The following is a 26,017-nucleotide window of genomic DNA, read 5'->3' on the forward strand; positions in this document are numbered from 1 at the left end:
TCGTTCAAAAATAGAAGAAAACGGTAGAGTACATTTTTTTCGTCCGAGCGATCGTTCTCGTGGAAAATGATTTGAAACGTGACGTTGCGACGCCATTGTCAGATGCGCGCGCACTCGCCCAATAAATTCCAAGTCGATTTCCTCGAAAATAAAGCATTCTACGAAATAAACGCACTCTACGATCTCGACATATTGTTGCACGAAGAATTCGTCAAGTCCATCCGCTTTCACTGTTACTTCTAACAAATCTACGAATTACATTTTAATTCTAACTCGCATCGTAACAGTTATCGAAATCACGCAAGCTATTTACCTCGCATCTTCGAACAATCGTTCAAACCGACGAAAATGATCGTACGCAAACTATTTAAAAATTCGTATCGAAGGAAACAAGTATCCCGCGCGAATAACACCTAGCACACTGTCATCAAAGCACCTCTCAAAATACGTACTGTCTGTCCTCGAGGAGAAGGCTAACAAATGTCCACATCCCCGCTCTAGTTTACCCCACTCTGTTGACTCGCTATTGGCCGAGAACGGTGACGAAGACCGACCAATAGCGACGATGCGTAGAAGAGCTGGTACAGATCGGGGATGTAGATACTTCTTAGCCCTTTTCTCACGGACGGACGGTAGATAACGTTCGAAGGATTCGCCTAATCAAAACCACCAGCGCCAAAGACTAACAATTCATCACGAGGCACGCAATCGAATCAACTCCGATCGTATCCAAAACCGATCGGTGCCAACGAAACGAGCACAGACCAGAAGAACGCAGAAGAAGCGTGCGGTTAGAGAGCATCGTGAACGAAATCGCCGCTGAAGGTCTCGGCAGGTAGCGTGGAACTAACACTATCGGCGAAATAACACCAAGACATCACTTCTAACCACCCCCAGGTGTGAAAGCTTGCGTTGAGAGAGAAAAGAAACTGCGCTTCGAGTGTGAAACAGTCATCAGAAAAACGAAACGAAAAAGGGAATCATCGTGGAATCGTTGCAATTCCGTTGACCAGGAAGAGGCAGCGGTGGATCGATGTCTGGAACCAGGCCGTTTGGACAGCCGCTGGTGTTGATGACCCACGGGACACCCTCGACCTCGTCTCAGAGGTCGCCAGAGCCTCCTTATCGCGGCGCCAACAGGAAACGATGACCCATGAAGTGGATACACCGCGTCAAGCCGCGTTCTCAACTATTGCTCGCTCGACACGAACGAACGACGTTCTTCACTGCCCCGCGAACGACCATGAATCAAAAATATTAACCCCTTCACTGCGGAACGCACCGTATGTACTTTCGTATACCTTGGATCGTGGTGACTTTTAAAGCTGTAAAAAAATAACTCTTTGAGACCGTTCGAATTGTGTGTAAAACATTTTTCGAATCACCGCAACTAAAAAGGATACTTAGAATATTTTAGATATCCCTATATACCGAAGAATACCACCTGGGAATGCTTCGTAATTTAATTAAATGACACCACAAATTAATGGTAGATAATATAATTATACATATTATTGTTTTTCTCCGTTATTTTAAACAATGTGAATAGAAATATTCTCAACACCATTGAAGAGTTATTTATATTCTTCTGTGTTTCTATGCAGAAACTCTTCAGGACGGAGTTGTATCGTTTCAAGAAGCATGCGTTATTACGTAACATTACTCTTTTCTCAAAGTTTTTTTTTAACAAGAATTTAAGGCCATCGAAATTTTCTTAAGTATCGCTCTGTATATTTTTTTTCTCGATATTCTTGTAGATCGTAAGAAAACAAATCCAATGACCTTATAAACCATACCGATCCGATCATTCGATCTAGAGAAATGTTTATTTTACTTACATAGTCCAAAGTTAGTTTTGTGCATGCAAAATAATGCCTATTTGCATTAATGCAATAATTAAGTCTCGTTATAAATGATTTCTGCATATTTTGTAACTACTACACAGAACACATGTCACAACAATTCTTTGAATATCCTTGAAAAAACTCATACGGAACAATAATTTTAATGATAAGAATCATAGCATAAACAAATTTTACTTTCAGTAAAAATCCATCGAGCAGTAACTTTTCAATAACGTTAAAACATATTAATATAAATTTCTCGAGATCGAATAATTAGAACAGCATAGTTTATAAGAATGTTAGCATTAATTTTTCTTATTCTGTAGACGACTTCGAGAAAAAAGTATTATCGTTTAACAAAATTTCGATGACCTTAAATTCTCGTAAAAAGAATGACCCAGAAAAATATTGCTCATTACGATTAATATAATTATATTATCAATTATTAATATTTAATGGCACTTAATTTAACAAAATTTTATAGATTATACAAATAATACACATAAAATATATGATACTTTCTTGTAGTATATATTTTTTATAGTTTGAATACTTCAAGAAACAACAAATTGGTAATATTCGAATATAGATAGTATGCAGTGACAAAGTGACGCAGTTAAAGGGTTAATTGCGATATATGCAGGACAAGACTGGAATGACTTTGGTGTCCATGTTCTCTTCCTTCGAAACACAATAATTTCTACATAGAGTTCGCCGTGGATACTCATGATGCTCAGAAAATATGGAAGAGAAGAAAAGTTGCTTGGATGGAAAAAGGAAATTGCGAATGTAATTGAATTTGGTGATCGTAGCTGATCTATATAGTTATGTTCTGTTGATTTTTCGAACCGTGATAGGATGAGCGCGAGTGAGCTTCGTGTAATAGAATTGCCAGTGGTGTTGTGAAAGATTAAATTGGAATTGCGGTTGAATTTCATTGAAAAAATGCCGAGGGAGTGGATGAGTTGATTGGTAGTTTCGATTGTTTGAGTATTTTTGTGTTGTAAATGGTAGGGGATCTTGGAATTGCCGATAAATAGAGGATGAAATTGCTGTGATATCGCATCATTAGAACGGCGTGAGTAATCGATTGTCACTAGTTTGGTTTCCTAGATAATTTTTTTGCAATATTTTCGGGCTCACGGGAAAAATGAAAGTTTGGAGTTGACAACAAACAGAAGGTGGAATTGTCGATCGTATCGTAACTTGAAACGTTTATCGATTTCGTTTTCCCTTTTCCAGAAATATGTTGTTTTAAATACCTCCTAATAACGAGGCATATTAGAGACGAGAGTTGGAGTTGCCATAGGCGTAGAAGGAATTGCAAATGCGTTCTCTTCGAGTTAAACTAATGGAAACCTTGTTCAATTGTTTTTACATCGTCGTATTTTTAGCTTAAATATATTTTCATATAAATACAAAAAAAATTTTTGGAATTGCCAATACGTAAGAATTGGAATTGCACATTTATTTTTCATTTATCTGTCTTAATGTTAACTGGAAAGGTTAGTTATCAATTTCCATAATAATTCCGAATATTTTTCCATTCGCGCATTCTCGCGTTGATGAATAACATTAAAAATTGTTAAATCTCAACAAGACGTGAAAATCTTCATTATTTATGTAATAGTTTGCGAAATACTTTTTTTCGAAATATTTCTTCAATAGTGGCACGAAGAAAAGAAGCTTAGAATTGCCAAGTTCCAAACACAATTTTACCCAACTAAATGATCGAAGTGCCAACGATAAATCTTTTTCATCTGGAACAATTAAAATAGTTGGAAAATAGTAAACGATGAAAACAAAATTTGGAATTGCTGAATTATAGAGGAAATCTACCTGTTAATCGAACGAACAAAGACTTACTGTTAGCGAGAAATTGTATTACTTTTTGATTTTTCCTACTGTGTCTCATAAAAATGTAATATAAATATTTTTATTTCCTAGATTTATAAATATATAAAATTATATCTTTTTTTATAGCAAAGTTTCAGCTGTTAAACATTTGTAGTTGTTGGTCTTAAATTCAGCATGACCAAATTGAAAAAAAAAACAGTACCCGAAATTTCTAAAGCGATTAAATTATTTGCAGGATTTTTATTATATACGTACAGGTTGTTTCAAAAAAGACTATGCCTAAAAGGTAAGGATTCATCAGTATATTATAAGAGCTTAGAATAATCTAAAACTGCAAATCGAATGAAAATTCTCAATTATCGTTAATAGAGTTTTATTCGTCAAATATTTATAATTGGTAAATAATTATCGGATTACACGGCACGTGCAATTTTCGTTACAGTAATTATTCTGGAAAGCAATATAATTTGCATTTGGATTATGTGGAATTTTCATGATAGCAAACAGATGTTCGATTTTACTGCATAGTTTCTTTTGAAACGAAATTGTTAATAGTTTATCAAATTTGGGATTGTTTTGTCGATCTTCGAGAGCAGAAATCTTTAAAAAAACCAACGAAAAAAATTAATAAATTTTATCCATAGGGTGACTATACAATTTGTAGGAAAAGCACATTGGATTTCGACAAAGGGAACGAGTATTAAAAAATCCATAACTTGCCTGGAACTCGCTCAAAAGATTTTCTTGCACCATGAAAATATTCAACTTTGTAAATCGGTTACCAGATAAGTCGCAAATTCCATAATTATAATAAAATGTATCAACAAGTTTGAAAATTTTCGTCACCGAAGATCCTTGTCTTTTTATTCTCGTTCGGAGAAGTAACAGATTAAGTGGTAACATATTCGAAGAAAATAAAAATCAGTGAAACATCGATGTACGAAGAAAATAAAAATTTTATTTTTTGTTTAAAAAGAATTCAAATTTTTTAAATTCTGTTTCGTTTAAAAGCAATTTTTAATTTCCATTCTAATTATTAAATTTATAAACTTCGATTCGAATCTCTGACCCCCTCCCTCTCCACCCGTAAACAGAAAAATTTAAGAAAAATGTTTCGAAAAGCATCCAATATTTTCCAAGTTCCTCGCAGAAATGTTCTTCAAATTGATCAATTATTAGGACAACCCCAATCTTTGATATTCGCACGATTGCAAACGAAAATTTACCAAAAATTCGACGGAATATAAGGGGAAAAATTGCACGAAGAAAGGGGAAGAAGGAAAACGAAGGAAAACGCGAAACAGGCGGTGTGTGACACGAATCCACAGATCAAAAGTGAACGAAATGCAACCAAACAGAAGACAAAAGAAAATAAAGCACAACGGTGATCTCATGTAAATATTGTAAATAAAAAGTTGTGTGTTCCGTAACCCCCTACTCTCACTTCTTCGCGCGAGTCGTGTCCCATTTTTCTCTCTATATTTTTTTTTAAATAACATTTTTGTGAATTCTCTTTTTCTCTGTGAATTCTACTATCGGTCGAATTTGTCGCCTGAAAAGAACCGTTTCTGTGTGTATTTATGGTGTAACTGTATCTATGGAATCCTTGTTTCGTTGTATCCGTTCTTCCAGTCTCGACGTTGACGCCAAAAAAGTTACGACATTCGATTAACAAACGAAAAAAAAAAAAAGCATACTAACGTTTGTACGCAAAGTGAATGAAAACGTATCGTAATGCGCATATTGTAATTTTCTTGTTTGCAAAATGGCACCGTCAGCTTCGTTCGGCCGAGATGGTTTTTCAAACTTCGACTAATATTGTTTTTAACAAAAAGTGTGTATTTTACTTGTTTGCACGTTCACTTGCTTTGAGCGAGCACCATTAACGATCGAGCTTCTTGTAAACACGACCTACTTTTATACACAAATTATAAACTTTCCGCTAATAAATTTTGCGCAATTCTGTTTCATCGATTTGATATTATTGCCAAAATGTGCAAGTGTAATATTAAATTGATATAACGTCACCGCAACTGGCCGCTGTTTCACAATTAAATTCACGCAAGTATGAACGCTAACCCCGCAACAAAAATTAGCTCGACGAACAAACCTTTGCTAATTAATTGGCTCGGTTAAATAGCGTCAACGTCGAGCAGCGAACTAATTTCAAAGGCTAACTTGTTATGATCGATAATTATGGAACATGAAGCGCCGCATAGTCCGCAACGTAGACGAGAGAGGCTTAACCTGAGGATGAAGAGCCTTAGTCTGGACTCTCCGGAAGGTACAGCTCATGGCCGACATCGTCCTCGAGATTATTGTCCTGGCGGTCAAAGAGAATCCACACCACCTAGACACTCCGACAGTGGAAGTATTAACAGACTGTGTAAGTACAACCAGATATCAAAAATGTCAAACACCTCAAATTCGTTATTCGTGACTCGAATGGTACAAATAGAAACTCAATCTTTTGTTCACAACCTAGATAATTCGAGCCAAAACAAGACAGTTGAATAATGAAACTATCGAATAACGTACGAACGAGTGCTAGATGTTCAAACGTTTATTTTACTCCTCGATCTAAAAGTAGCCGAAAGCATGTGCCAATGGAAGTATTAACAGATGATCTAAACAGAGCCAAGTACCCAAAATATTAGCTTCGAATCTCAGATTTGTTATTTCTAACTCGAGTAATTTATACTTGAACCGGACACCTTGGTGAGCGGTAGTATTAACGATTTGTGTAAGTTTAAATTATCACAAATAGAGACCGAAACTTGTTACTTGTCACCCGAGCGATCTTCACTGACGACTTTTCAAACTCTCTCTCAACTTTGTCACGTTGTTTCCGTTGCATCGAAGAATCTCGTATTTTATTGCAGCACCGTGCAGTCCAGGCCAGGGACACGGTGTTCACAAGCACATAAGAGGGGCCATCAGGATGTCGAGCATGGAACTACCGGACGAGAACGAAAAATCCTATTCCTCGGCGAGCACTTCTCCGTGTCCGTCGCCGCATACTAACAATCAGAATCACATGAATCCACCGGGGAAACGTGTTCTGCCACCCAACAATCTCTACGTAGCCCTCTACAACTTCGATGCACGTCACCGGGACGAGCTAGACCTGAAGTAATCACTGAACAGGGTTACGTGCATAGAGCCTGACTTGAATTTCGATCGTGCAATGCCCGATATGCTCAAAGAGATCGTTTTTATTCACGTTTGGTTCATTTCTGTGACTCCGGTTCAATCGTCAACTTTCCCTCGAACGTTCAAACTTCGATTTCTATTCACCTTTCCAACTTCCGCTGTCGGTTCCAACCTTTCTTAATACTTGGCTCGTTGCGATCCTTGTTGCAGAGCGGGTTACAAAGTGACAGTGATCGACAAATCGGAGAAAGATTGGTGGAAAGGAAAGTGTCTCGGCGGCCGAGTGGGTTACTTCCCTAGTGCGTACGTTATGCGAGTGGAATCCGGACAAAAGACTCTGCAAGTCACTCGCAATCTCCATCTGACCGATCAGATCACCCTGCTACGCGATCAGGTACGTGGAGCCGACTGTACCGCATTTAAGTGGGTGTTCTACCAACCTGACCTCGAACAATCGACTCTTCTTATGTTTTCTTAAAGTGCACGCTTTCGAAAGTATCCGTGGAGAAAGGTTTTCTCGATTTCTTATAAATGAACAAAGTTAACCCTTTCCACTCGAGAGGCGATCCTCGATCGCCACTAATTCGGTGTACTTCTCTACAATTCGGAGAACCATCGTGGGCTTGGAATTGAGATTAAAATTCGATCGCTCACTTTCTCGTGAGACGTAAGCATACGTGTACGAAATGTTGAAATGAGAATGCTCCGTTATAAAATTGATTACACGATTCGAAGGATTTCTTCGAGGTGGTAGTTTCCGGTATCAGAGAAGCTTGCAGAGTGCAAAGGGTTAACGGTATCTTTCTCTCGGCAGATCGTGATCCAGGTTGGCGAGGAAGTGGACGGCGTCGCGATGGTGCGTTGCGCCGCCGATGTCAGATCAGCGGACCACACTGGCAAAGAGGGTGAGGTTCTGTACAAGGAAACACTCTGTCCGCTCAAGTATCTACAGGAGGTGTGACAACAGCCTCGCCATAAAGGCTACACGAGCGAGCGACACAATCGCGCGTACCTTCGCGAGCGATTCTCCGCTTCCGCTCGTCGAAACGCGGCCGAGAAATACTACGACTGCCTACAGTGTGCAGAGCAGTGTCGTCACGTGACCAGCACCGTCACCGGCAACAACAACAACAACAGCAGCAGCAACAACAACAACGTAAAACTCGCGAAGACCGCGAGAACCAACAACTCTTTGATCCCAAAGAGCGGCTTGAACAACTCTCGAGTGACCAATCCCATTAGTTCCTCGGCGATCAAGGAGAACGCGAAGGCTCTGGCTCGTCTGGACGAAGCCAAGACACCGAGGAACACCAAGACCACCAATCTGTCCAAGTCACTGAAAATCCAGCCGCTGTCCTTGACCCCGGCCAAGAAGAGGTCCTCATTGGCGCGTCCGGTTCGCGTTCACGATTCGTTCGCCCAATCGAAGAAGCTGTTACCCGCGAGCTACGCGTTCCAGTCGCTGCAGAAACGTGATACGAACGAGTCCACGTACGAGGACGACGAACACGAGGAGACCAGCTGGCCTATCCGGTTGAGGTTCGAGCAGATGCTCGAGCTGACTCTACCGCAGATCAAGAAAAGGAGGAAAAAGAAAACATCGATGAGGCTGATGAAACAACAGCAGCAGAGCAGACACGTCTGCAAGGACACGGAGAGGCTGCTCCGTGTACTCAACGTTAACAATGTGGACCAAGATAATAGGTACAACGTCACACGGTGTTCCGTCATGTAGAGACTATATAGACGAATCGTGGGAGGAACTGGAGAGACCGGTGCTCGGTTAGCGATAGCTTGAAGAATCGTGCGACGGATGCTTCGAATCGCTCGAATGTTCTTCAAGATTCACAGAACTCTCGTAATCGTTGTCCAGGCTTGGACAATCTGCTCGCGTCACGATCAGTCTCGAAAGTCTTGGACGTATCGATACGTGTATATATACACACATATATATATATGCATTAAGAGAGTCTATCGCGAGTATAATCTTGAATAACCCAGTTCTGTTTATAACACTTGAAAGCCTTCAATATCGTGCATACCTAAGAGTCTTTCGAGAGGATAATCTTGATCGTCCTAATTTTGACCCCGATTGTTTCGAATGGAGTCGAAAGATTAGAGGCCTTCTAAATGGCGGTAAAAGCTAGCGTGACTTGTCACACGGCCGTATACGAATATTTCCAAGACTTCTGTGAAACCTTAGCGTGCCGAGCGAGCAGATTCGGAGGGGTTCTACTCAGTCTTTCAATACTTTTTGCAACATCAACGAACAACATTCGAGACGATTCGCGACGACTAGCGACCCTTCCACGACCGAATCGGTTGCAAACTCGTTAACGGGTGAACAAAAATGTCCATTGCTAGCACTCGTGGGTCTAGGGAGACGTGGATTGGTTTCAATCCGGTTGATATCTCTTCGGTGAAAACGAAGACTGTGTCGCGACAGGGTAGAGAATTTCAAATTCCCGCGAATATTACTCGCTCCGGCGAACGACGTTTCCGAACAAAGGCTGGACGTGTTCAAAGATTTTGATAACATTAGGAGAACTTAATATTAAAAAACAAAAACACTTAGCAACGTTTCGTACGACGACGAACAATTTGACACGTCAAAGAGGCACAAGTACGCGAGAATCGAGAATTTCGATGAAGCTCGGGCCAGCGAATCGACAAATTTCAGACAGCTCGTTCGAAATAGCTTCAAGTGAACCAGTTCGGTAAGGACTGATGCACTTTGGTCGAATTTTAACGGGACAACTGTCTAGAGGCTTCTTAAAACGCAGAGATCGATTTTGATAAAATTGGAGGAAATGAATTTCATTGCAATGAATCGTCAATAAATGTTGACACGTTCGGCGGTTTTCGCGAACCTTGATAAGATCGGATTCAAAGGTCTGGAAATATTTCTGACTTTCCGTTGTAACGTACGCCGTTTAAAGGGACGAAAGATTGTATCGGAGAACACACGGATCCAGAGGATCGAATGGCCAAGTTCATTAACTGAATTGAAACACGTCAACGTTACTTACATTCTGTTCTACAAAATGCAACGGATGCACCTTAAAATTTTTCAAGGAATTCGATGGGTATAAGGTTATGTGATAAACACGAGCATATTTGTGATGTTTTTCAAATAAATACAATTTGATGTAATATTAAAAATATACATATTTGTCTATTGTTGATCATTTCATCGACGGAAGAGGAAATATTGAGAGCAACTTGGTTTTCTTTCTTCTCGCTCCTGTTTCTCCTTATCTTGTTTCTAATCGTTGTCCTTTCGTGTCGACCGTCAATGTCAATTCTACTTTTTCTTTTCCAATCGAGGCCTTACTTTTACGTATCATTATCATCCTCGTTCTCTCGGAGTACTTTCCACGTTCTCTTCTTACGTCTGTGTCCTCTTCTCCTCTATGTATTTCTTCTTGTGACTCGTGTTCGTATCCTTACGAGTAAAATCCTTTTTACTCGTGTAAAATTCGTACAATTCGAATTCTCGTATTACTTCTACGAACGTGTGGTTCAAATACGCGATACCGTTCGCTGTTTCAGGGACTCGTGTACAAATACAAAACTATACGAAGTACAAGAAGAAATTTATGCAAGTCTATCGAACGAGGTGCAAGATGTCTCGATATGCATTTTTTTTTCTTTTCGTAATCATCGAGTCTCGATTATCCATATTTATCATATACTTCTCCGTTCATCCCATTGAAAGTAAGACTCGTCGAAACCATAAGCTTTGTCGAACAGAATGCACGAACAGCTCCGATAGCAGCGTTTTCTTCAGCGTGATACGAGGCCCTTCCACGAGCACCCGTTCGAAATCGAATCGAACATTCTATTTCGAATGGTGGATTTCCAGTTGGAAGCTGCACTTGCGCGTGTTTCCTCGCGAGACACGTGTTTCACTAATAGTAAGAAAGTTCTTCGTTCGGTGTGACTCGAATCTTAGCACTATCGCTTGTTGAGTTTGATCAAATCGGCTCTACGAAGAGAGAGATGGATATTTATATCGTTTTTAAAGTAGACAGTTAACGATCGTGGTTCGAGAGTATTATATAACGATAATATAACGATATCCACGGATGTCGACAAACGATCAAAGAAAAAAGAAGAAACTCCGATATCGCGAGTAACGAGTGGCAAAGTGTTGTTCAAGGAACTTGAAATAAGTGAAATATTTATTATGGAATATTTATTTAATGCAAGGAAGTATGAATCTTGATGTTGAGAAAATATTCTCCCGCTAAGAAAATTTACCGACGATTGTCTATTTCTTCACTTGTTCGTACACGTTTCTTTTCAAGCATGGAATTGCTGCTGTTGAGTAATTTCACGTTGGACGATTTTTCATTATTGTCTTTGTTAATAACGAAAGAAATCTTCGATCAAAGAATTGTAAATTATGAATAGAGGACGTTGGATTTTTTTAAGACATTCGAAATCCGATTTTTTTTAAGTCGTCCAATTTCTAAGCAATTAATGTTATTGTTACCAATTGTTAGAAGACGTCGGTCAAATTTAAGAGCAAATGACAAATTGAAACATAACGAGCGCTCGATCGACCAATGACGATCAACGACGAACCATTTGATACGAAGAATTCGGATATCGTTCGCGATCGATGAAGGAATCCGAATAATTTGCAAAATGTGAGAAGCGTAGAACCAATTAGAGGTCCTCTTTCATTAGCTGATCACAAAATCTTTCAAATTCCATCCCATTACGTCACGATGACACTATTGTCGTCGAGGAAAGTTTTTTTATTCGGTTCTTCGTTGATAACGCGTCAATTTCTTCAAAAAGATTTGAAAAATCGTAGAAAATTATTTAATCGCGATAATTTGGAAATTTTATTCAACGTTCGATTCTCCGAGTGAAAATTTCTAATTGGAACACTACCGTTTCTCGCGGTATTTCTTTACAATAATTCGTATAATGTTTTTTTCATTTGGAATTGATGGAATTTCACTTCGTCGCTGAACCGAACAAGAAAATACAAACTAAGAATTCTAACATCTACACGCTTGCATTTTACAACTAATTCCGTCCCCAAGGGGTAAACTTTCAACTATTGAGATTCGTATAATTTACAATTCGATTTCCAATTGCACAAATATACTGAAATGTTTTGCGTTGCTTGTTTCGGATAATGAAAAGATTATTCATCGTAATGTAAACTTTCTTTGTGAATTTTGAATCTTTTCGTTGAAGAAAAATAAGATCGAACTTTATGAAAGGTATGCAATGTTGAGCGACTATATTTATATATACGTTTCAGAAGAAATTATACCGATAAATGTTATCAACCATTGAAAGTTGACTTGTTGTAAGCATCGAGAAACATTGATCACCGTCAGGAATTTTGTTACAAATAAAGTCACTCGAATACCTTGTAAATGAAGTTGAAAATTATGAAACTATTGCAACGATGTTAATTTATATAGTTTGCCCGATAGTTTCCTACTTTTCTGAAAATTATTATTCCTCGTTGCTTGCAGCGATTCCACTTTCGATCGTTATTGTATTTAATAATGCGATATTTTATCTGAAAGTTGACCAATTGCGTGATTTGCATTTACTTGGTATGTATTTACGAGTACCGGAGCGTTTTCGAAGGTGTGCGACACGTTTTTGAATTTGAAATTTTATATAGTCTTGGCCACGGTACAGCACAAAAGAGTGTTTGGAATCAACGAAACACTGAGATCCTCGCTTCAACTCGTTGCATACCTTCGGGAACGCTGTCCAATCGCATCGTTGAATCTGAGAAATATATAAACGTTGAAGATTTTCATTCCAGTACCCTCGAGTAAGAAAAATGAAAATAAAAGGAACAAATACTTAAAAGTCAGCGAATTGGTATCACGTGCTATAGTGGAGAGCAGTTTTGTAGAGATTTTCAAGGTTGAAACCCCCTACCCCCTCTCCACATACACTTTCACAGCTAGATTCTAGTCGCCATTATGCAATTATTCAAAGTGGAGAATACAATGATAGCAATTACCTCGATCTTAAGTTCAATTTTTATGTTACGTTACGTATACTTAGATGCTCGTATTATAATATTATATTATATTGTTTATTACATGTGTTGTTATATTACTGTTACAATATCACTGAAATAGTGATACACTACGCGGTAGTGTTCTTATAACAATTATTCGTTATTTCTATAAAGTAAATAAGAGATACATTTATTATTTAAAAATAGCAAATGACAATTAGATTGTTCGAGCGTTTCTAAATAGTTGGTATTACGTTTTTATTATTTTGCAAACTCTCCAAGAAATGTATGTAACGATAGTGAACGCTTATCGAAGAACACTGTCCACTACACTGTGAGACTTATATCGAGGTATACCTCGCGACAAGCATTGGATTTAAGATCATTTAAAATCAGTCGTGTTTCCTAGATTCTCTGCACAGTGACTCTCAACTTGCGACGACTTGAGGATATGTATCGTAACCAAAGATGTCGAATATACTATATATACAGGGTGTCCCAAACATCACCGGTCGATTTGAATTTCGCGCTATTTTTCAATCGTCGAACCGATTAACCCGAAACTTGATTAACCTCGGCAGAAGTTCAAAATAATTCTACATGATCTTAAATCCAAGGCTCGAGGTATCTCATCGTGTAGTGTCCCCTCGATAAAGCGAGGATACGAAACTGCTCACCGGTATATGTTCGGAAAATGAAGAAAAGGGGTCCACTGAAACTCTTCCTCCCTCTGTTAGTGTCGCGGATCGGTCGAAGACAACAGCAACGAACGTTTCTTTCTATCGGATCCGTAATTACAAAGAATTAGGAAAGCGGCAAGTCCAACCGTAGGTTTATCGGTGACACACACGTTGTATTTCCAAGTCGAACGATTTCGAAGCACCGGAAGCACTCGAGGGAACGTTCCACGTAGAAGAAAGTCACGTCAGAGATCTCCGCGTACTTATTTTTTCACTGTCCGACTTCAGACGTCTCACGGCTACGATGATAAATCGCCCGATATGCTTTCGATATCGTAATCTCGTCGAGCGTGTCCTGTTCCTGCTTAGAATCTTTCGGATTCTCCTCGAGCAAGTCGAACTCGTTCGTGAAACTCAGTGTAATCGCGCCACGATAAACGGACTGTGACTGTTTTTACTATTTAGTTCGACACACGGTGGATTCTGGTTCGAGAACACGGACAAAGTTGTGAGAAAAATGGGGGAAATCGGTTTCGATCACTCCGAGTATTGACACCGGATTATACAATATCCTTTACCACTGTAATTTTCACTTCACCCTTTTTCTTCGATAATATCGTACCAGTCTCTTTCTTTGTTGTTGAATTTTTTTGCGTATACGACTCTCCATGGAACTCAGAATTGTACGAGGAAATGTGGACAATTTTCGAACGCGTTAAGCCGATCAAAAATTCCCCATTTTCTTCTTCCGTTTATCGAACTAATGTATTTGTGTTACAATAAACACAATTATATTAACACAGTTAATTGTGCAAGGTACACACATTTTTCCCAAAGGTTTAACGTGTTAGGAAATTCAAGAGAAAGAAACGCAAGGAAATTATTGAGTTTCTCTAGATTCGAGAAGCCAGGACCTCATTGGTCGTGGGCAAGAATAGATCCTGGTACTCTGATCGCTCGGTTATTTGTGTTACGGAAAATTTAGGAAGTCGATATTACAAGAGAAAACTTTGTAACCTTGCGTTATTCGTCGATATTGTTCGAATCAATGTTTGCGATGTTTGTGAACAATTGTACAAAATGTATAATTTTATCGTCAAAGTTTTGTATCTTTGACCAATCTAGCGAAGAGAAAAGTGGTTTCTCAGGCTTGCGAACGAGTTTGTGTTAACGATTCGCGAGGATCGAGGTCAGAGTAGATTAGGATTAATCAGGGATAACTATTGTGTTATTGTACGTTGTAACGCTACACATATTATATTTCATTATATTGTACGCCGTAATGTAACGAGTGCCCTACCCCTGTTGAAGTGTATATCGAATTATTAACTGTACTATAGAGTGTAAGCTATTCCAACTACCAAGCCCAGTATTTTCTAAGTATTATGATTATGCAGCAGGTTGTGTTCGTGTTGTTACGACTGTTTCCGGTCTGCTGTTTTGCTAGAACTATACAATATGACCATAATTGTTGCTTGTTGATTGTGAAAACGATGCAACACGTAACACTGTGATACTATCAAAATATACTTGTTGGTTTTTGTCGATAGAAGTATACTTGGACCGTACTCGATGTTCCCCTCGAGTTTCTGGCACGAGATATTTACCGTCTCCATTGATCTATCGATACAACGTTATTTGTATATTTTAATCGCATTTCGACAACACGCACTACGATCACCATAATTCTTCCAATCACACGAATGCACTTCGATCGGACCTATCGCCTGTTATCTTCGATGAATCGACACGACCACAACAGGACCAGGATCCTGATTTTGCAATGAACTAAATACATCGTCTATTGTGTTTCCTACTAACGTGCCTTTAGTTTTATCAATTCGCAAAACAAACCATGACATACCAGTATCGTTCGCGTTTCCATTTCTTAATCGAGTACAAGTATACTTCCGATCAACGATACTAAACTTTACTTTACGATGATTTGATAGTGCGAATCAGTCCGGTGAAACAGCAGCCCCGAAAGATGGAACCAAGATGTTAAAAGTTAACAACACTACGTTCACTGAACCAACATGCACAAATGTTTGGTAATTCATTGAAACATTGTGTGTTCGATCGAAGCTAAAGAATGACTCTGTTCCATGGAATGCTTTCCAGCAACGAAAGTGGAAGACCGAATTGATCGTACAAGAGATTTCAGAAAAGTTTTGTGTCTATGTATGAGAGTGGCTGCGGATTAGTTATGTCTCGTGTGCCATAACTCCTAACGTTTGATATATTTACCGAGTTTAGTCTATTTACAAGGAAACCTTTCGTACACACCCGAGCAAATGTGTTTAACCGAATTCATAGACTGCACGAAATATATTATCTATACATACGAGAACGTTTGGATTACTTTCCTGTAGATATCGTGTCGATATGCTCCCAAAGTTTAAAAACATCTTCTACAATTTCGACGAATATTTCTTCGATGGAAGGGCACGTTCCTGAGGGGAATAATTAGAGTAGAAAATTTCAAAAAGTATATCTATTCTATTATACGTCGATTTTAATACATCGTTCCATTTCATCGATCGTGCGGTAAAATAACAAATTTGGCCCTCATTGGACCTAACGAGCACAATTACAAATATATGGGAGATATAAAATGCACGAAGTAAATGTACAGATCCTTTGACGGCCAACCGGTCCAGTCCGGTTTGCGAATAGATAATCGTTCTCGCGATGTTTCTGACAGAAACGAATTCAAAAGCTTGTAGAACGTGGGAAAATGTTGACCAGTACTAGTAAGAGAGTCACGGAAGCTTACTAATCGACTTGTTTGCAAACTTCAATTCCATTTAAGTCGACCAATTTCAAATCTCTTCAACGTCCACTCCATTACTCTGCAACGATGGCTCTCTACAACTTGTATTTGGCTCCTCTGATGATAGGGAATTTGTCTCCGGTACAGATGCCCCGGAAGTCGTCCAAAGATAAATCGTAAATGGCTACACCACCCAGGCCCTTCGCTTTCGCGTAGGCGGCCTTATTTCCAGCCGTGTCAGGGTCCTCGTATCCAACCCAGATCCCATCGGCACCGGTGTTCTCGTCGTATGAGATGTAAGCGTAGCTTCCGTACTTTTTCGAGGGATCTCCGACACGTCTCAGACGACCAACAGCACTCTCGAGCAACCTGGCGCATACTTCCGCGTAGGAAAGAAGACCTGGTACGTTGGTGTGTGGTCCCTCGGCACCTGGACCATCGGCTACGATGGGTGGCACACCTGATATTTGACTATCGGACGTCAGCTTCCAGGTTCGGGCGAACGAGGGGATGCCCACGACCACTTTCGACGCTGGAGTGCCATGCTCGAGCCAGTACCTTGAAAAAGAATCAATACTTTTCGGATATTTTTGGTTTGTCTTCTAAGACTGAGGGTTCTGGGAATATTTAGGGAGTTGGTAAGCTCGAGAGTCGGTATACGTGCTGTTATTGTGCTCATCAACATTAGAACTACCGAAGGGGGTCAATTTGATTTGTTTCAGACGTCAGACTTAGAAATACTAACGTTAGAACTACCAAAGGGGATCAATTGAACTTGTTTCAAACGTCAGACTTAGAAATACTAACGCTAGAACTACCAAAAGAGTCAATTGGACTTGTTTCAAACGTCAGACTTACAAATACGAATGAGTAGATAAATCTACATGAAACTTCGCACATGTTCATCAAACAGTAGTACCATCTTTAGAAAAATAAAACAACGAACCTAATAATTCTATTTCTTATCGAACGACAAAACTTATCGAGCAACCTATCCTAGCAAGAACGGTATACCTCCTCGAGAAATAAAATATAAAGTAAAATATCGTACGCTATAATTATTTCTTTTAATAATCCATAACTTCGAAAAACGCGTGTAATCGTATTTATCTAACTTCTCACCTGGTTGTTCTGTCAACATTGTCGTCGAGAACACGTCCGTAGCTCTCGTAAATCGGTGCTGGGTAATCAGCTTCTTGTGGATTGCGTTCTGGTGTTTTCTGATCGAATGCAAGCAGGTGCACGGCGTCGATATTGGGTGCCAAAAGTCTAGCGTCGTAGTAAACTATAAAAACCAACACAAGTATCGTTAGTTCGCAAAGAATCGTTCACCTGCCTCGCAATTCTTTCGAGCTTCGTTTTTTGTTTATCAATTTATTACAAAACTCTTCGTAAAAGAAATGTACATAGATCACGTTTATTTTCATCAAATATTTCCACCGGATAGTTCTTCGATTCAAAATCCAATTCACACGAGAGCTTCCGTTCATCGAAAAATTAATCCTTTCCCACGTCCGTGAGATCTAATCTCTGTAAACTTGTCTTTATCAAGACTCTATGTCCCAACGGAGGGAACAATTTGTACGGAAGCATATTGTTTGCAGTTCATTTCCCTCGCACAGGAAGGACGTTTGAACGTGATGCAAATTCCAGTTTCGTAACGTTCAATATTTAGAGAACGTGACATTTATTACAAGCTTGTTATACGCACGCGTATAAGCTCGTAGCGTTTAAAGCGTAGGTGATCGAGACACTCGCACCTCCGACACATTTACAATTTCACTCTAAATACGAAACAAAGGTCCCTGTCCTCTCCAGTTTGCCATGTTTTTCAATATTCTTTAAATTCTTAATGGATCACAATCTTTTAAGCACGAAATCTATTACTCGGTTACTATCGCGTGTGCAGAAGTTACAATTGTTGGAAATTAATACTTGTATCGAACAGGAAGAATTTTTAGAGAACAAGAAAACTTAATTAATTTAAAATAAAAATTAATTTGCTCGTCTACGAAGACTACGTTTCATAATAAATTAATTCTCAGCTATACCTTGCAAAATATTTAAACATTCTACGTAGGAATAACTTGCACGTCAATCATTCGTCGAGATACCCGACGAGATTTCTTTAAATTTCAACATTTAGACAATCTTGTAGCTTCTAAGCAAAAGAGACGGATATTCGTGGAACTCGTTAACAGAAATGATGGAATTGCAATTAACGACTGTACAGCGGCGACGGTATTTAAAGACAATTTTGTATTATTTATGGCTTCCTTGACGATTATAGAGATCTTGATGTTGGATATACGATTGAATAATCCAGATGTTTTTCAGTCGTTTTCTCTGAAGAAACCATAGTTTTCTCACCACCAGAAAATTCAACGTAAATCTTTGCATATATTTTTCACATTAACTCAACTCTTCGATCTAGTCGCGAAGAAACGTTTATCCCAAAGAATTATTAATAAATCCTGAGGTACGAACCACTGCTGTTCACATGAGGTAAAACGGTGATGGTCAAAGCCTTCATTTTGGGCCTGAGTTGGGCCTTCAAATCACGGACCATTATGGTGAAACCATCGCGGTGCTCCTGTTCCTTGTCGTCCTTGAATTTCCCATAACCGAAAGTCTTCTTAACACCGTGCCAAATTGAGCCGAAGGTGCTACGTTGTTTCTTAACTTTCACTGCCGGGAATTGCCAAGCAAGATCGATCCCATCGAAGTCATAGTCCTTCAAGAGTCGATTCACCGAATTGATGAACTTCGATCTCGACTCTGACGTCTCGGTCTGTGAACATTTTTCAGCGATTGGAACACAAAAAACAGAATAAACGAAAAATTATGAAAATATCGATAGATAGGACTGATGCACTTAACGGAGAAAGGATCGAGGGTTCGTTAAAATTGTTAATGATTATAATTGACAGGCATTTGCGGAGGAGTGTTTTTCATTCCTATAGAGTTAGGAGCGATTAAAGTAACTGAACGTTATTGCCTCCAATTAACCAACTAATTGGTTAGTTAAAAATTGGGTTTGATTAAACGGAGACTTTAACCTTCTGACAAGAAGTGCCTATAGACGTGGAAAATCACTTTGAGGATAAGATTGGGTGTTGGGTTCTTGAGAAATTTCACTTTGAAGTTTTAGTATACATATAGACAATGTTGGAGATAAACACTGCGATTGTAACATTATGTACATATTTTTAAAGAAGAAATGGGCGTGATAAAAGCACGAAAAACGAATGCACAGATGGAAATAAAAACATCGTCAGAATTATATCTACACACCACAAATAAATTATCTAACGTATTATATTTGTAATGAAACTTTAAAGTGAAACTTCTCAAGAACAAAAGTCTACTTTGATGAACTCTACGAGGGTGTTATCACACTGTGTATATAGTACACTTAATCTTATTCTAAAAGCGATTTCGACGTAAGCTTCGGCTAACCAATGTCTGCAACGGAGCAGAGATATCGACCATTTGCATGCAGAATGGATATCGATAGCGAAAAGATCAACAATATATTTTCTCGTCGAGTGGTACTCACAACAACGAGGTACTTGTGCGTATCCTCCTCCGGATCGGCGTTGCCGCCAATGCCAAGATAAACCTTTAAATCTGGAAAACTTCTCCTTAGTTCCACGGCGAGCTTGTAATAAGCGTATCCAGTCGCGGTGTCGAGATTAGGATTCAATGGAACGACTTCGAACGTTTCAGCGTTCAGCCCTGCGTATCCATAGATCAGATGTGTGCAGAGGGAAAGTGCAGGACGGACGTCATCTATCCCGAATTTTCCAGGGCCTGAAACGGAGAATTTTTTAGAGACTATTAACAAAATTTTCCAGGGCCTTAAACGGAGAATTTTTGAGTGACTATTAACAAAATTTTCCAGGACTTGAAACGGAGAGTTTTTGAGAGATTATTAACAAAATTTTCCAGGACTTGAAACGGAGAGTTTTCGAGAGATTATTAACCAAATTTTCCAGGGCATGAGACGGAGAATTTTTGAGAGACTTTTAAAAAAAATAGCAATTCAACAGCTCTTAAGGGAGTATTCTGTTAATCAAAATTCCATTTTTTTTTTCATACATTTCCTCAGAGTAGAGTAAATATCCCAACAACTAGTCACGATAACTGCTACTTCTATTATTTTCTTTAACAATGCAACAATGCAACAATGCAACAATGCAACAATGCAACAATGCACGAAGAATCGTGATTAAAACAATTTTAATGACAAAATTCGAATTTCGTTTTTACATAACAGTGCACAATTACTGCATGGTTTTTATACTTGATATTTAATAATAAATATTAGGTGATAAGTGTGCCGTTTAAGCATATTTATCTGCATTAAAATTACCATTTTTGTATAATAGGGAAATGATGGTGTATTATTTATGTATCCATCTTGGAGGTTGATGACCGAATAAACCAAGATATCGGTGAATAGTAGACCGTTACTTTTACGAGAAAAATTGTTTCTAAGTGTACGTTCAATTTTACGTAGATGTAAAGATTGTCGATTGCAAAATAAAATGTTACCTTGTCGTTCGAAGGCTGTGCTGTTCCAATAACATACAACCTTGTTGTGCTCGTGAAGATCGACACTGAGCACCGATTGAGCACAGAGAGCCGCAAATGCGGCAAAAATTAACACTTTCATCTCGCAGACTGGTTCTGAAAAAGAAAACTGTAAGTAGATTCAACGTTTACGACTTCTTTTTATACTTCAGGTAACTATGAATTAATTTATTTCATCACAATGGATCATAATGTCTAAATACCAGAATAAAACAATTACACCACGCTTATTTCCATTAATTCCTCGTTATTTACATTACTTATATTCGTTCCAAATAATGTTTAGTATCTCGAACAATGAGTGAAAATTACTTCTTTTTTCCAAAATAAAGATACTTTATAATTTCTTAGTTCAAAATGTACTTTGATACTTTCATTGCATATTCCAAGCTACACTTCCTTTTGGAACAATTCATTTGCAAAACTATATTACCAAAAAGAGAAACCTGTCGTTACGAACTTAAAATATTTATATTTATGCAACACTGTAACTCTACTTTTCAATAATCATCTTTAAAACGTAATACATAGAACAGAGTCCTATAGGGTGTTCCAAACAACAACTCCGATTTCACTGTTACTATGGTAGTCGAATAGAACAAAGAAATACGTGCAATTATTTTTCAAAGAATCAACTATACGATCTAAAACTTTCACTGTCTTCGAACCATCCTCCTTTAATGGCGACCCCCACATTTTTACGTTACTTAAATTACCCCAACATGTCGATGTTGCTTAAATTACCCCAACATTTTGATATTACTCAAAATTCACTATTGCTTACTACTCAAACGAAACCGATACAACGAAGAAATGTTTGTCTTACCTATTCGAAAGCAAGAAGCAGACTGTGTGGAACAATTTCTTCGTCAGGGACTTTGATACCTTGGCCCGATCTCTATCGAGGTAGTGGGGCTCGTCGATCTTACGTCACCGTAGCAGTCTTCCAGAAACAGTTTCTCCATATGTTCGTGAACACGTACGTGTCTTGTTGTTGACACGGAGATCCGAGAAATCAAGGCCAGGGGTCCCAAATATTTCTCGGAACACCGATTGAAGAATTGGTCGCGAAGAACTCGCCTCGTGATCGATAACGTTGTTCGATGAATAAACAATTTCCATCCATCGAATAATCTTCGTAGACTTTCGTCTCTCCAAACAGAAATCTAAAAGATAGAATCCATCGTCCTCGGTTTTCTGACACGTATCGTTTCTTTTTTATACATGATTTGACTAAACACGAGCCAATTGGCTACAAAATTTCTACGAAACTTATTACCTACCTTTTATTATTACACAGCGATTAATATTCGAAAGATATTGCTATAATGTAGATATTTTCGAAGACGAAATAAACGGTAAATTTTGTGTTCGTAATGTTTGATTTTCATCGACGTATCCTTATTATAAAGTACTTTTCCCTGTTGTCTTCTTTTTTAAACAATTTCGCAAGTTTCGTTAACCTGCGGGAAAATTATACCGAATGGAAAATTACCTACAATACCGCTTACGCAAACAAATTTAAAAACACTCTACAAAAGAAAAACGATATCAGGGAAAGGAAATCTTTGCAACGCTTGCAGACTATTGCTAAACGTTACATGAACAATATCAAGGACGCCGCATAAACGTCGTGAAAACTTTTTTTCGTTGAAATTTTACACCAGTAGGTAAAAAATACGCGCATCTGCACTTTTTTCAACTTCGATAGCCTTTTACAGTCATTCCAAAGCAGAAGATCAAATAAATATATACACGCGTAAATTTTCTCTATCTTTTCAGAAGGTATTCTAGCGCAGCACTTGGAAAAATTGATTTTACTGCATTTTTTTATACTTCAAAGTATCGAAAAACTGTTCTAATACGCAAATTAAAATGTATTAAAAATGTGCAAAAAAAGAAAAACACGTACACGAATCGTTGATTAAAAAAGAAAAGAAAAGAAAAGAAAAAGAAAAGAAGGTGAAAAATAATAGACTTAAAATCCAAGAATTACCTGAGTATAGAGGCGAGAAATATGTACGATAATAAATACTATGTACTCATTTTATATTCGTATATTTTTTATAATTGTTATTTTAATTTTAATTTCAATTTTACTTTTATATTAGGCACTATTATATAATTGTATTTATTCGGAAGATTATTCAAAACGTGTGGGTCAACGCGTCGGCGATAAAAATAACTTGTTTATGATTGATAATTGGTCTTTATTTATTTATCGCGTATGCGACTCTCGGTGCAAATGTGCAACATAATCGATATTTAACGATGAATTTAATACGATTCTATAAATGTTGGTAGTGGAGAGTGTAAACATTGGTACTCGATTAAAAAATTCGAAGTAAATATAATAGAACAAAAGTAACATTTTGAAAAAGATAAAAATTCATTACACGGTCTTAGTATCGCTAAGAACAAGTATCTGCAGTCCTTTTCCTCGGAATTTGAAAAAGTAACAAAATTAATGCTAACGAAACGAAATTAAAATTTTCAACGGCCACCATTCTGTTAGAGGTTATCCTAGGTTATTTATCATGGTTCACGCGATAGCCGCAGTCGTGCAAATTAAAAAAGAAATTGAATGAATTAATCCGATAAATAGAAAAAAACTCGATCGTTGTCTTGCTTGTAAAATATTGAAGACAATTGCTCGAAATTTGTTTCCTTAAATTAACAAAGAGTAATTTATACAAACCGAGTGAACAACCTTGAAATCATCGTTACAATGACTCTAAAAACCAAAAGACACACTCACCAGGAATATTTTCTAATTGATTTATACAATTCATATGCATATATTCCTATCAATTGAGTAGTAAACCTATCTTCTAATTTTTTTAATTATAACTGGTAAGGTGTTTAAACGATCGTTTATAAACGTCAAATTTTGCTAGATTTCGGTCTATTCGACTATTTCTTGTAAAAATCTTTATTTCGTATTCAGAGTGTCTGTTGGTACACGAGAAGTATAGCAAGCGTGGATTCTAGACATAAAAAATAAGAAAAAAAATGCACATAAATATATCCCCGATACGAATTCATCTCCAAGTTACAGCTTACTTTATGTTGCAATAATTCTTTCCGCGTATAAGATACGTGCAACATACATATTGGCTCAATGTTCGTCACGAGTTCAGCCAACAAACTAGACACTAAGATGTTTACCGATTTTCTGAGAAATAGAGAGGTCTAATTTTCTAGATCAAAATTCGGTAAATTTTCACTTACGGGGACGTTTAGAATCGACAGAGTACAGAACTCCAATCGATAATATCGAAACACTGTGCCAAAGTGTCAATTAGGCTACTGTCAACGTTCGAGTTATTCGAGAGCACATCTGAATCTAAGTTCCTGCGAGTTCGATAGTCACTTCAATTTTATTGGGTTGTTCGGAAAGTAATTTCGTTTTATTTTTTTTTTCGGTGAAAATGAAACACGATTTTTTTCGAGTGTACAAACATTTTATTAAATTATACATTCTCCATTTTGGGAAACGAAGTGACTTTCCGAACAACCGAATATTTCGTAGAAGAACTTGGGTATTCTGAAACCTAGAACGCAGTTTGCATTTTACGCTGTCTTGTTTACTAGCTAGTATATTATTCCGTCAGCGGCGAATTATCTTCAATACGATTAACTTTCCGTTAATTTAATAGAGCTCGAAGGAAGCGAAATCGCAACCTTTCGCTCGGGTTATCGCATTAACGTGGACCTCGTTGCGACTCTAGTCTCTAGGAGGATCTCTTCCCACTTGACCGTTCGATAAACGTTGAATACGATTTGTTTTCTTTATCCTTAACGCGAGTACGCAACGTAGCGTGCATATGGTGTATTTCATCGATGACAAAGAGCCAGCTTACAGAATGTTTTATTCAACTCGAACAGTTTCCTCGAACGACCGTCATTTTTTCGATTCGTGGTCATTCGAAGGCCACGATGTCGTACACGGTAGAATTCGTTCTGACGGATGTAAAAACATGATGCACGAGTACGTTATTCGTATAAAAATTGAGTATCGATGAGTTTGAGAATCTAATCCAGTATACCCCAAAGATTTCGATCCAGGTTGTAGACCTTGAGAAAATAAGATCAGAGTCCAAATGGATCTTGCAATTATTCTATATTATCGATTAAGCGTGAAAACAATTAAACTGTTGTTGCATTTCTCGAAGACAAGAATTTATCAAACAAGCTCTAACAAACGGAACAAGTCTTGATGCTTTTTTTGAATTCTCAATCTTGACTCTGATCTTACTTTCTCAAGAGAGTGATCAGAGATTTCTCTGATCTTACGTCCACAACCTAGGTAACAATTCAATCTTTGGGGCACAGTGAGTTGTCCCTAATACACATGGTGAGATATTTGTGTCTCATATTGTACTATTTGGTACCCTAATATGCAGGGTGAGATATTTGTATCTCACATTGTACTATCTGGTACCCTAATATGCATGGTGAGATATTTGTCCATCTACCATGAAATTGAAATGTTAAAATAACTCGACGCAAGTCGGACTGTTGATATTCTTTCTCGTAATTAAACATGTAATAAACCGCCTCGGTTTTTTTCTTTACAGATCACCAATCTTTTCTCAAAATCGTTCACGACATTTCGCACAAACGCGTATCAATTTCACGAACGACACGTTCGATACTGTCTTTCGGCTCTGCAATTGTCTCCGTTGTTCTACATATGTCTCGTTCGATCGAACATCGAGAAGAAGAAAACAAATTTTGCGATCGATTGTGTATGCGAGTACGTGCCCCAAGGTTTGTTTCGGAGCCGATTGTACGGGTCTGAATACGATAATTCAACTTCCTTCGTGCTCATCGAATGTGACCTACATTAGCGGAGAAGATGCGTGATCTCATCTCGAGACGTATCACAGAATCATTTTCAATTACCTTGTCACGAGTCGGCTCTCATATTTGCTAATTCCCGTGCGAATAGCCTCCGAGAATTTACACCGGTCTCTATTCCTCTGTCTCCTCTTGTCGTTATCGTCCATCGTCTACGATAAGCTCATTGTTTAAGACCCACGAGTCCGTTCTGTTTATTTCACGGGAAACGCTATTTATAATTTTGATTTGGGAACGGATA

The 26,017-nt window shown here is 38.1% G+C and overlaps 3 protein-coding genes and 1 long non-coding RNA gene across 7 annotated transcripts in view; 2 read left to right on the forward strand and 2 right to left on the reverse strand.

Annotated features, from left to right (window-relative positions):
* Stacl (SH3 and cysteine-rich domain-containing protein) overlaps positions 1 to 7,955 on the forward strand; it is a 100,287-nt gene extending 92,332 nt beyond the window's left edge. For both annotated transcript variants that reach the window (XM_076324272.1, XM_076324273.1), the window contains 4 exons: positions 5,911 to 6,087; positions 6,584 to 6,833; positions 7,065 to 7,248; positions 7,669 to 7,955. In XM_076324272.1, coding sequence (XP_076180387.1) covers positions 5,911 to 6,087; positions 6,584 to 6,833; positions 7,065 to 7,248; positions 7,669 to 7,815 — 758 coding nt within the window. In that variant the 3' untranslated portion in view covers positions 7,816 to 7,955. The remainder of the gene's footprint in view (positions 1 to 5,910; positions 6,088 to 6,583; positions 6,834 to 7,064; positions 7,249 to 7,668) is intronic.
* Positions 7,816 to 15,888, forward strand: LOC143153044 (uncharacterized; the record flags this gene model as incomplete). The annotated part of the gene is made up of 1 exon (XM_076323791.1): positions 7,816 to 15,888. A coding segment is annotated over one exon (774 nt), but the record flags the coding sequence as incomplete, so codon positions are not given.
* A 134-nt stretch (positions 15,889 to 16,022) lies between these two features.
* Positions 16,023 to 21,858, reverse strand: Idgf4 (Imaginal disc growth factor 4). Of its 2 annotated transcripts, none has more exons than XM_076324274.1 (6): positions 21,740 to 21,858; positions 20,875 to 21,009; positions 19,877 to 20,130; positions 18,805 to 19,108; positions 17,440 to 17,602; positions 16,023 to 16,893 (listed from the first exon to the last, which is right to left on the reverse strand). In XM_076324274.1, exons 2-6 carry the CDS (start codon positions 20,993 to 20,995, stop codon positions 16,413 to 16,415), a joined length of 1,323 nt encoding a protein of 440 aa, XP_076180389.1. In that variant the 5' UTR covers positions 20,996 to 21,009; positions 21,740 to 21,858; the 3' UTR covers positions 16,023 to 16,412. The 2 variants fall into 2 exon arrangements, with proteins under 2 accessions (XP_076180389.1, XP_076180390.1); XM_076324275.1 differs by having other exon boundaries at positions 16,023 to 16,875; positions 21,740 to 21,851.
* A 70-nt stretch (positions 21,859 to 21,928) lies between these two features.
* Positions 21,929 to 26,017, reverse strand: LOC143153272 (uncharacterized). 2 transcript variants are annotated; one of them, XR_012993747.1, is made up of 3 exons: positions 25,822 to 26,017; positions 22,197 to 22,376; positions 21,955 to 22,079 (listed from the first exon to the last, which is right to left on the reverse strand). It is a non-coding gene; the product is annotated as an uncharacterized LOC143153272 (long non-coding RNA). The 2 variants fall into 2 exon arrangements; XR_012993746.1 differs by lacking the exon at positions 22,197 to 22,376 and having other exon boundaries at positions 21,929 to 22,079.

The sequence above is a fragment of the Ptiloglossa arizonensis genome, chromosome 12 (assembly GCF_051014685.1).
Source record: "Ptiloglossa arizonensis isolate GNS036 chromosome 12, iyPtiAriz1_principal, whole genome shotgun sequence".
Lineage (NCBI taxonomy): Eukaryota > Metazoa > Arthropoda > Insecta > Hymenoptera > Colletidae > Ptiloglossa > Ptiloglossa arizonensis.